General features: G+C 43.6%; 1 protein-coding gene across 1 annotated transcript in view; it reads right to left on the bottom strand.

Annotated features, from left to right (window-relative positions):
• The window catches only part of akap1b (A kinase (PRKA) anchor protein 1b), a 73,448-nt gene extending 59,470 nt beyond the window's left edge, over positions 1 to 13,978 (bottom strand). Inside the window, exons 1-2 of the mRNA XM_077610669.1 lie at positions 13,788 to 13,978; positions 7,670 to 9,147 (exon numbers count right to left, since the gene is read on the bottom strand). Of these exons, the coding sequence (XP_077466795.1) occupies positions 7,670 to 9,125 (1,456 nt within the window). The 5' untranslated portion in view covers positions 9,126 to 9,147; positions 13,788 to 13,978. The remainder of the gene's footprint in view (positions 1 to 7,669; positions 9,148 to 13,787) is intronic.
• Positions 13,979 to 14,396: the final 418 nt, after the last annotated feature.

The following is a 14,396-nucleotide window of genomic DNA, read 5'->3' as shown; positions in this document are numbered from 1 at the left end:
GGGGGGGGGGGGAAGTAATGAAAGGAAGCTAACAGACCATTTGGAATAATAAGTATTGATGGACAAAATATATGATTCAGATATTTCTTAGGCCAGCAGAGAAGGCCTTGAAGGCCCTGATAGCCCGCCACTGATACATACTGGACATACGTACGTACATACATACATACATACTGGACATACGTACGTACATACATACTGGACATACGTACGTACATACATACATACATACTGGACATACGTACGTACATACATACATACATACTGGACATACGTACGTACATACATACATACATACTGGACATACGTACGTACATACATACATACATACTGGACATACGTACGTACATACATACATACATACTGGACATACGTACGTACATACATACATACATACTGGACATACGTACGTACATACATACATACATACTGGACATACGTACGTACATACATACATACATACTGGACATACGTACGTACATACATACATACATACATACTGGACATACGTACGTACATACATACATACATACTGGACATACGTACGTACATACATACATACATACTGGACATACGTACGTACATACATACATACTGGACATACGTACGTACATACATACATACATACTGGACACACGTACGTACATACATACATACATACTGGACACACGTACGTACGTACATACATACTGGACACACGTACGTACGTACATACATACTGGACACACGTACGTACGTACATACATACTGGACACACGTACGTACGTACATACATACTGGACACACGTACGTACGTACATACATACTGGACACACGTACGTACGTACATACATACTGGACACACGTACGTACGTACATACATACTGGACACACGTACGTACGTACATACATACTGGACACACGTACGTACGTACATACATACTGGACACACGTACGTACGTACATACATACTGGACACACGTACGTACGTACATACATACTGGACACACGTACGTACGTACATACATACTGGACACACGTACGTACGTACATACATACTGGACACACGTACGTACGTACATACATACTGGACACACGTACGTACGTACATACATACTGGACACACGTACGTACGTACATACATACTGGACACACGTACGTACGTACATACATACTGGACACACGTACGTACGTACATACATACTGGACACACGTACGTACGTACATACATACTGGACACACGTACGTACGTACATACATACTGGACACACGTACGTACGTACATACATACTGGACACACGTACGTACGTACATACATACTGGACACACGTACGTACGTACATACATACTGGACACACGTACGTACGTACATACATACTGGACACACGTACGTACGTACATACATACTGGACACACGTACGTACGTACATACATACTGGACACACGTACGTACGTACATACATACTGGACACACGTACGTACGTACATACATACTGGACACACGTACGTACGTACATACATACTGGACACACGTACGTACGTACATACATACTGGACACACGTACGTACGTACATACATACTGGACACACGTACGTACGTACATACATACTGGACACACGTACGTACGTACATACATACTGGACACACGTACGTACGTACATACATACTGGACACACGTACGTACGTACATACATACTGGACACACGTACGTACGTACATACATACTGGACACACGTACGTACGTACATACATACTGGACACACGTACGTACGTACATACATACTGGACACACGTACGTACGTACATACATACTGGACACACGTACGTACGTACATACATACTGGACACACGTACGTACGTACATACATACTGGACACACGTACGTACGTACATACATACTGGACACACGTACGTACGTACATACATACTGGACACACGTACGTACGTACATACATACTGGACACACGTACGTACGTACATACATACTGGACACACGTACGTACGTACATACATACTGGACACACGTACGTACGTACATACATACTGGACACACGTACGTACGTACATACATACTGGACACACGTACGTACGTACATACATACTGGACACACGTACGTACGTACATACATACTGGACACACGTACGTACGTACATACATACTGGACACACGTACGTACGTACATACATACTGGACACACGTACGTACGTACATACATACTGGACACACGTACGTACGTACATACATACTGGACACACGTACGTACGTACATACATACTGGACACACGTACGTACGTACATACATACTGGACACACGTACGTACGTACATACATACTGGACACACGTACGTACGTACATACATACTGGACACACGTACGTACGTACATACATACTGGACACACGTACGTACGTACATACATACTGGACACACGTACGTACGTACATACATACTGGACACACGTACGTACGTACATACATACTGGACACACGTACGTACGTACATACATACTGGACACACGTACGTACGTACATACATACTGGACACACGTACGTACGTACATACATACTGGACACACGTACGTACGTACATACATACTGGACACACGTACGTACGTACATACATACTGGACACACGTACGTACGTACATACATACTGGACACACGTACGTACGTACATACATACTGGACACACGTACGTACGTACATACATACTGGACACACGTACGTACGTACATACATACTGGACACACGTACGTACGTACATACATACTGGACACACGTACGTACGTACATACATACTGGACACACGTACGTACGTACATACATACTGGACACACGTACGTACGTACATACATACTGGACACACGTACGTACGTACATACATACTGGACACACGTACGTACGTACATACATACTGGACACACGTACGTACGTACATACATACTGGACACACGTACGTACGTACATACATACTGGACACACGTACGTACGTACATACATACTGGACACACGTACGTACGTACATACATACTGGACACACGTACGTACGTACATACATACTGGACACACGTACGTACGTACATACATACTGGACACACGTACGTACGTACATACATACTGGACACACGTACGTACGTACATACATACTGGACACACGTACGTACGTACGTACATACATACTGGACACACGTACGTACGTACATACATACTGGACACACGTACGTACGTACATACATACTGGACACACGTACGTACGTACATACATACTGGACACACGTACGTACGTACATACATACTGGACACACGTACGTACGTACATACATACTGGACACACGTACGTACGTACATACATACTGGACACACGTACGTACGTACATACATACTGGACACACGTACGTACGTACATACATACTGGACACACGTACGTACGTACATACATACTGGACACACGTACGTACGTACATACATACTGGACACACGTACGTACGTACATACATACTGGACACACGTACGTACGTACATACATACTGGACACACGTACGTACGTACATACATACTGGACACACGTACGTACGTACATACTGGACACACGTACGTACGTACATACATACTGGACACACGTACGTACGTACATACATACTGGACATACGTACGTACATACATACATACTGGACATACGTACGTACATACATACATACATACTGGACATACGTATGTACATACATACATACTGGACATACGTACGTACATACATACTGGACATACGTACGTACGTACATACATACATACTGTACGCACGCACGTACGTACGTACATACATACTGTACGCACGCACGTACGTACGTACATACATACTGTACGCACGCACGTACGTACGTACATACATACTGTACGCACGCACGTACGTACATACATACTGTACGCACGCACGTACGTACGTACATACATACTGTACGCACGCACGTACGTACGTACATACATACTGTACGCACGCACGTACGTACGTACATACATACTGTACGCACGTACGTACATACATACTGTACGCACGTACGTACGTACATACATACTGTACGCACGTACGTACGTACATACATACTGTACGCACGTACGTACGTACATACATACTGTACGCACGTACGTACGTACATACATACTGTACGCGCGCGCACGCGCACACGCGCACACGCGCACACACGCACACACGCACACACGCACACACGCACACACGCACACACGCACACACGCACACACGCACACCCACGCACACACACGTACACACACACACGTACACACACACGTACACACACACACACACGTACACAAACACGCACACACGTACACACACACGCACACACGCACACACACGCACACGCACACACGTACACACACGCACACACGTACACACACGCACACACGTACACACACACGCACACACGTACACACACACGCACACACGCACACACGCACACACGCACACACACGCACACACGTACACACACGCACACACGTACACACACGCACACACGTACACACACGCACACACGTACACACACGCACACACGTACACGTACACACGCGCACACACGTACACGCGCACACACGCACACACGCACACGCACACGTACACGCACACACGCCCGCACACACACGTCCGCACACACACGTCCGCACGCACACGCGCACACACGCGCACGTACACACACGCACGTGTACACACACGCACGTACACGTACACACACACTTACACACACACGTACACGTACACACACACTTACACACACACGTACACGTACACACATGTACACGTACACGTACGCACACACGCACACATACGCACACACGTACACACGCACACGCGTACACACACGCACACGCGTACACACACGCACACGCACACGCGTACACACACGCACACGCGTACACACACGCACACGCGTACACACACGCACACGCGTACACGCGTACACACACGCACACGCGTACACACACGCACACGCGTACACGCGTACACACACGCACACGCGTACACACACGCACACGCGTACACACACGCACACGCGTACACACACGCACACGCGTACACACACGCACACGCGTACACACACGCACACGCGTACACACACGCACACGCGTACACACACGCACACGCGTACACACACGCACACGCGTACACACACGCACACGCGTACACACACGCACACGCGTACACGCACACGCGTACACACACACACACGCACACGCGTACACACACGCACACACACGCACACACGTACACACACGCACGCACACACGTACACACGTACACACGCACACACGTACACACACGTACACACACGTACACACACGTACACACACGTACACACACGTACACACACACGTACACACACACGTACACACACACGTACACACACACGTACACACACACGTACACACACACACACGTACACACACACACACGTACACACACACACACGTACACACACACGTACACGTACACACACACGTACACGTACACACACACGTACACACACACGTACACGTACACACACACGTACACGTACACACACACGTACACGTACACACGTACACGTACACAGACACGTACACGCACACACACGTACACGCACACACACGTACACGCACACACACGTACACGTAAACACGCACACACACGTACACACACGCACACACACGCACACACACACGTACACACGTACACACACGCACGTACACACGTACACACACGTACACACACACACGTACACACACACACGTACACACACACACGTACACACACACACGTACACACACACACACACGTACACACACACGTACACACACACGTACACACACACACACGTACACACACACACGTACACACACACACACGCACACACACGTACACACGCGTACACGCACACACACGCACACACACGTACACACACGCACACGTACGTACACACACACACGTACGTACGTACACACGCACGTACGTACACACGCACGCACGTACACACGCACGCACGTACACACGCACGCACGCACGTACACACGCACGTACACACGCACGCACGCACGTACACACGCACGCACGCACGCACGCACGTACGTACGCACGCACGCACGTACGCACGCACGCACGTACGCACGCACGCACGTACGCACGCACGCACGTACGCACGCACGCACGTACGCACGCACGCACGTACGTATGCACGCACGTACGTACGTACGCACGCACGTACGTACGTACACACGCACGTACACACGCACGTACGTACACACGTACGTACACACACACACGTACGTACACACACACACGTACGTACACACGTACGTACACACACACACGTACGTACACACGTACGTACACACACACACGTACGTACACACACACGTACACACACACGTACGTACACACACACGTACATACACACACACGTACATACACACACACACGTACATACACACACACGTACATACACACACACGTACATACACACACACACGTACATACACACACACGTACATACACACACACGTACATACACACACACGTACATACACACACACGTACATACACACACACGTACATACACACACACGTACATACATACATACATAACTATACACGTACATACATACATAACTATACACGTACATACATACATAACTATACACGTACATACATACATAACTATACACGTACATACATACATAACTATACATATTTCAGCAACACGCTTATTTATTTATATATTTATTTATTAACTTACTTGTTACCTATCTATGTCTAAAATGCCTTTCCTATTTCTGCATCTTCACCCTCTTGCTACTGTGACAACGAAATTTCCCGAATATGGGATGAATAAAGTTATCCAATCCAATATCCAATGCAAAAAGTGGGCCTCAACTCAAAAAGGGTCGGGAATCACTATACACACAAAATTTTGCTCCTAAAAACATTTCAAATATATGTAAAACCCAACAATTTAAAAAAAACAATTCTGAACAGGTTTAAATTAAGTACAGAAATTTTGATCAAAATGTGCAAAGAAAGTAAAAATAACGCCCCAAAGGGCGGAAATTAAACGTATAACTGCAGCACATTTGAAGTGTCCAAGATCAATGCTTAACAAGCAGCTGTCACCGCTTGTTTATGTCCCACAAGGCAGCCTTAAGAGCTTTTTGTCCGCTGAAAGAGATCCTAAAGCGCTCATTAAAAGAGCAGATATGTTGTCTATTATGAGAATAATGACATCCAATAATAAAAAGGATTGCATGTGCTGCAGTATTGCTCCTGTGCACATCGATGTCGCTGTTCAAATGATAAATCATTTTGATGTAAAGGCATCTTGACATGATTTTTTTTTTTACAATTTCAATAGTTATGGAGGTATGCGAGTCTTGATCGTTTTTACTACTCTGGCAGTATTCTATCATTTAATTGGTGTGTAAAAATCTGCGTGAAACTCGGCCTTTAAAAAAATGACTTAATGTTACACTTCAACACTATAGGCAGTTGTATTTGTAAAATTATGAAAACTGTATATAGCAAGTACATTTAGGATAGCTAATCTAATTAATATAATGCTTCCCTAGGTCAACAGAAATTAACAGAATGTCTGACTTCATTTTCTACTTGAAATTGCACTTAATGAGAGTTGAAGAAAAATACATAACTCACCTCCAGACTGGTCTGTTTCCATTTCACACCCCTGAAGTCCATTTCTTAGGTCCATTCCATCTAACATCTTTATACCACACACTGAATCCACAGAGGTTTTTTCCATCAAAGAAAAAATATTTTTCTCTAGGGATGTTTGACTCTCGTTCACTCGGGGTTGTGGTGCTTCTTTTCCTGACAAGCCAGTAACCTGGAAGACATCTACTTGGCTGTCAAACAGACTATGTTGGTGGCTGCAATTACTCATGTCCTCATCAGATTGACAGGTGCTCCAAGCAAGGTTTTGTGTTTCCAATTTATCACCTTTCAATTTATTGTTTAATAGAGGCTCACAGTCTGCTACTTGCTGAGACAATCCAGTTTTTGGTTCTTTTTGTGTATAATTCACATGTTGAAGTAATTCATTAAATTCGACAGCTTTGCATTCCGTGGCTGAAAAAGACCCATTGCCGACCACTTGTTCTCTCTTATGAGATTCATCGCATTTTACTTGATAGTGGTTTGACAGCCGAAGTCGGTGACACTGTTGTCTTCTGTCAGAAATAGGGCAGGTGGTGCCACCAAGAACCTGCTGAGTGGCTGCTGAGATTACTTCGGTTATAAATCCAGCTGCCAAAACTTCCAGATCCTCCTGATTTCCATGACTGTTGTGAACCTGGAATTCCTGAGGAGTCAACGGCACTTGGGTTTTGGAAGTCAAGACCAGAGAGTTAGGAGTGCTGGTTAGAATGTGTTGATTAAAACCATGCAGTGGGGTAGGTATATTTCCAGACTCGAACTGTGATGAGACCACTCTCTGTGCTTTCAGGGGGATAACTGTAAAGCCATCATCCTGTGTCATTATGCTGGTGTTGTTCTTTGCAACTTCCCCCTCTGGCTCAGGCCGTTCTGAATCAGATAGGCACACTGATGTGGGGTCTGAATGAGTAACTTTGGTGGATTGGCAAGTTAAGACAGGGTCTGTGACAGTTTCTGATGCAGTTGGTTTTTGCCTCAAGTTAATATCTACCACTGAAGTACAGGGAGGTGATGGGTCCATATCATCTTTCAGTGATTTATTGAGACTCTCATTTTGCTCATATTGTGGTAGAGCTTTGACTAGGGTTGACCCTCCCTGTTTTATTCCACGCCTCTCAACGGTTACATCTTTAAAGGTCTGTCCCATCAAGGATGATTCGTTTGTATCCTTAACGATAGAGATATTGTCGCGCTGCTCGTCTTTTCTAGAGATCTTCGGACATGAGTAGGTAAGGTGGTGTTCAGTGTTGGTTGTAGTGGATACAGTGTCTTTCTCAACCACACCATTGCTTCTAACTGCTGTATTAGCTGTACCTCCATCTGGGTCATCGTGGATGATGAGATGCTCTTTCTTACGGGAGGTGTACCACCACCAACCGATCAGTGCAAGGACTACAGGCAGTGTGTAGGGAACAATCAAGCGAAACCTTAGCGGCATCTCAGGATGCTAGCAGCTATACCTGAGTAAGAGGGGAAAAAGATGCAGTCATGAGTTGTCATGTGAACTCGCCTTAAAAATAGAGATGTAATCTAATGTAATGATTGACTAACAACACTCAAAGTAATGTAGACCATCATTAACAATCAATGCCCACGAGTATTCTGTAAAACATTGAGGATAATGTGGAAGAGGAAGAACAGGGTAAAACTATTTTATGATCTCATTCATTTGGTGTTTACACTAGAAGCTTCAATCTCAGCAACAGTTGGGGCTAACAGTGTTTCAAATATGTAATTATGTAAACATTTTAATCAAGTGGAGAAGCTAACTGTTTAGCTAGCTGTTACTACTAGCTAAAAGAACAAAAACTCACCAACTAATTATACATAACTCTAGGGCAAAAAAAATGTTGCCTATTCTTATCATGTGCGTCATGGGGATGCACGAGTTGAGATAAATTCAGTAGAGACTTTTGTCAAATACAGTGGTACCTCGACATACGAGTGCCCCGACATACCAGGAATTTGAGATACGGGTAAAATTTTGGGCAAATATTTATCTTGGGATACAAGACAAATTTTGATATACGAGCAACAGCGGACGCGAGAGGCTGCTCATAAGAACATCATGGGCACTGTCTTTCTGGTCGCACCTCCCTCGTGTAATGTCTCTACAACCACTGGGCGGAGCGTTGCATTTTTTTTGCATGTTTTTTCCCCCCGTTAGTCAGTGTGGATGGCGTATGTACTACTTCTCGTTGGCAAATGGTCGTGTGTTATCCTATTTTGAGGACATTTGTGTGCATCATTTTCAGAATATTTTGAAGGGAATACAAAAGCAAACAAACCTCGATAGGTTGCATCTGAAAGTCAGGGTGGAGGCAGGGCAAAGAGCCACCAAGGGAGAAGAAAGGTATAACAATTTAAAACAAAATTTGAATTAAGTTTAGTGTAAGGTTAGATTACATTTATTTTTGAGTGTGTCTGCATCGTAATCCAAGTTGATTTAAATTTGTTTATGTAATGTTACGAGCGCGTTGCCGTGCAAAAAGTCCCCCCCTCTGTCCGTCTCTCTCTCCCTTCCGCGAAATCCGTCTAATTTTAGTACTATTAAACACATTTTCATACTATTAAACCACCAGTTATTTGTTACTTTGTTAATAGATGGCGAATTAGAACAAATAAAAATGTTTTTCCAATCCAATATCTTGTTTCGGGTGTTTTTTCAGAGGGTTGGAACTAATTAATTTGTTTTTAGTTCATTCCTATGGGAAAAGTTCATTTGAGTTACGAGTAAATCGACATACGAGCTCAGTCCCAGAACGAATTAAGCTTGTTCTAGCAAGAGTGCAATTGACTGTTTATTTACTTACAAATGCATCTTGGTATGGAATTTTCAGGTTACGAAAGCCTTTGATATGCAAATGACCGTCCCAACATAAGAAAACCAGATCCAAGTTACAAAATCCCCTAAAACGTAAATGCATTTCCTGTATCCGTTATTTATTTTGAAATTGTCCTGGTAACATTATTGCTGCCCGACTTACTAGAGCATCCCACAACAACAATCAATCTTTTGACCACCGTTTGTCGTCACAGAGTTCTTTATTTAAAATTGTTGGTGCGAATTAATGGATAAGCGGGTGCTGTTATTCATCGAAAAACACAAGCTAAGAAAGTGGCATGCAGTTGACTGATTTTGCAAGGCAATACGGACGGCCATAGCCCATCAACTAGCATTGCTATGCTATTGAAAGAGAAGAAAGTATGAAAAGTGCCTCCTTGGTATGGCTTCTCTGTACTGAACGAAGAAATGGAGACTTTTACTCCCTTGGAGTTCTATTTAATGCTAAGTTGTTTTGAATTCATAATTTGATGTAGTTTAGATGTGTTTATGTGCATGTGTTCATGTGCTAACATTAGGTTCTTCCTTACTGTACTACTGCACAAATAGAACAAGTTTTTGCATGTTTGTTTTTCATATTAATACATTAATAAATATTTTTTCTTATCATTTTCTTTCACGTTTGTCTTTCTCACATCACTCATACAAAGTTGGGACACTGATCATTATTAAAGTGTTTAGTTGATAGTCTTGAGGATCATGGAATGAATTACAGAATTTGCATCTAAAGTAAGGGCGGCTCGGTGGGGCGAGTGGTTAGCGCGTCGACCTCACAGCTCTGGGGTCCTGGGTTCAAGTCCAGGCCGGTCCACCTGTGTGGTATTTGCATGTGCTCCCCTGCGTGGGTTTCCTCCGGGTACTCCAGTTTCCTCCCACATTCCAAAAACATGCAGGGTAGCCTGATTGGACACTCTAAATTGCCCCTAGGTATGGGTGTGAGTGTGCATGGTTGTCCGTCTCCTTGTGCCCTGCGATCGGCCAGCCCATGATTCAGGGTGTCCCCCGCCCCTGGCCCGGAGACAGCTAGGACTGGATCCAGCACCCCCTGCAACCCTAATGAGGATAAAGTGGTTCAGAAAATGAGATGACACATCTAAAGTAGTGCTCTACTTGCGAAAAATTAAAGTTACGAAAACAGTTCTGGAACCAAATAATTTTGTAACTAGGTGTATGACTGTAATTTGATTTTTTTATTAATAAATTAAATTTGCATTTTTAGTCATTAAAAATATAAAAAACAAGAAAAAATATATATATAATTTAAAAAATATATAATTTTAATTGCACATTGTGTAAAACACATTTTGGGTCATGCAGTCCCCAGCGAGTTAGCCAGTTGTTAACGCTGCATCTGCAAAACGGAATTCCAAAGATGATGCATGTTTCTTACGAGACTGCTTTATTTTTGTTAAATCAAGAGATGAGTACAAATGTACGCTACATAAATGCTGGACACAACCAGATGCATTTCCGACTGATCTGTCCGTCCCGAATGTGGTCAGGACTGCCTGTACAGTGGAAGCCAGTTTTTAAAGCAGCTCTAAGTTTTTTAATGACCAATAATAGTCACATGTTCTACTAGGGTTCTCTCTAGGGTTGATATTAGTTGTTCTGTCTATTTTAATACCGTTTGTTGTTTAGTTTTATAAGATTTCTTGCTGTTGTACAGTTTCCGTGTTGAGGTGCTTTATCGAGAAGTCAGAAGCTTGGCCCCTGCTTCTTACACAAACAAAAAGTCACATCAGCCCTTAACGTCATCAGGGTTTGCATAACATCAAACTCGTACTTAACATTGAGGAGACTAGTGCTAAATAGTCAAATTATGTACTTTCAATGTTGTTTCTACTTTGCCTGATGTACTTCGAAACTAACCGTGCAGTGGTCTCCAAAATATTCCAGATAGGGCCACAGTGCGTGCGGGTTTTCGTTCTAACCTGTAAGAGGAAACCTTTCCACCAATCTGGTATCATGGAAGTACAATCAGTGGATTGCAGTCAGGTGTTTTTTTTTCAGCAGATACCTCATTGGTTAAACTGTTTGTGTTGGATCAGTTAGAACAAAAACTGGCACCCACAGCGGCCCTCGGGGACTGGTTTGGAGACCTCTGCAGGGAATTAGCTATCCCCGAGTAGGCAACGACGACCACATAAGAGACAACTTAAAAGACTTTTCCCTAGAAAGGATACAGTAAAGGGCATGCCACGAGTTAAGCCTCGCACGAAAAAATAAATTAAAAAAAGAGCACAACATGCTTCTGACATGAGAATGCTTCAAGCCTTCTACTGGTAAAAAAAATGATATCGTTGGTTGATTACAAGGATTACGAAGTTGGGACCAACATGTACTCGAATATCAAATACACGGTTAACAAGCAATATCCATTACTTTTCAATTTTGTTGGTTCTATGGTAGGCTAGGTTACGTTCAAATTAGCACAATGTGTGATGCCCCGTCTACAAATAAAAAAGGGGTTGAAAACAAATCAGATAGCTGTAACCTCATGCCAGATGACATTTCTGGGGGGGAAAACATGGCTCGTTGGAGGCCTTAGTGCTTCAAATACATTACTCGGGCAGCCAATCGACGTAATTTAGAACAAAAGTAGAACTGAATAAGTCGAGGTCACGGTAACGTTGCATCAATGTCAGTAAAGAAGTGTTTTATTTTTGGACGAGGGACTGACCGTGGGGTTACATCATAAGAGTTCCCCCTCTGCTTTAAAGAACAATGTCGTCTTCATCACCAATTAAAAGTATTTTAACGAAAGAAAAAGTATGACATACACAAAAACACTGTGTAAACTTGAGAACATTTCATCCACCCTCCTGTGTAGCAAAAATGGGCCTCAGACCTTGAAATTAGCTTGCTAACCGGCCTGCTGCAAATGAAAGCAGTGTGTACAACTGTTGTTGGCATGTACCACTGCTCCTACTCTGAACATTAAGTCCTGTTGTTGAGGGCATTAAAATCAAACAACCGAATAGACAAATTTATATTTATAACAAGAAGGAAAGCAGTTAACTTGACTAAATTCTAATTTGGGTTAGAAGATGGAGGTCCAAGTTTTTCAATGACACGGATTTACTAATGTCAGTTGTATGCATGGATGGTTTGTTGAGTCAGGCAAACAACTTGTGTTGAATTGCAGGTAGTAAATGTATTGAACACGCGGAGTGAACATCAACATGCAGGTTACTAGAGCCAAAGCTGCTTACTTGCAGGAACGTCTGAAAGGTTGTAATCGATTTCACTTACAGTATTTCAAGGTAATTGTTGTAGCCACGATGAGAGGAAACCGTGGTGTAAAATTCGACTCGGAAAAAAGTGTCCCAGTCCAAAGTCAATCTCAACCCCACGTGCTGTCGGACAACTATCAGACTAAAAAAATAAATAAATTACACACGGAACAGCTGCTCAAATCTCGCGATGCCCACGTCGGTCCGGTCAGATCTTTCATGGTACGCTGTAGCCTCGCGGTAACTGATGATGCGGCAGGGCCCCATTGCTAACAGCCGTGTTCGCAACGCAAGTCCCCAATCCCCCGCCCCCTCCATTCACATGTAATGATTTGATTTAAAAAAAGCGGACGCACACAAGGATAACTCATTTGATTGACAATAGGAAAACGTACTGATAGCTGTAGCAATTTATGACATCCGATAAATCCTTTTTACAGTGTTAGTGTTTTGCTTTGACCTCATACTCACAACACCATGGGCTCGTATGCTGTTCTGGGTGATTTGAAGATAAACGGAGACAACAAAGAAAACTGAGAGTCTCAGGGTGCATTCAGACACATCAGCAAAAGCTTTAATGAAAGAAGCACACAATTTGACACCATTTTAAAAATGGAGCGCTCAACGT

Source organism: Stigmatopora argus, chromosome 10 (genome assembly GCF_051989625.1).
Source record: "Stigmatopora argus isolate UIUO_Sarg chromosome 10, RoL_Sarg_1.0, whole genome shotgun sequence".
Taxonomy (NCBI): domain Eukaryota; kingdom Metazoa; phylum Chordata; class Actinopteri; order Syngnathiformes; family Syngnathidae; genus Stigmatopora; species Stigmatopora argus.
The sequence above is the reverse complement of the archived record's forward strand: the minus strand, read 5'-3'. Positions and strand labels throughout refer to the sequence as shown.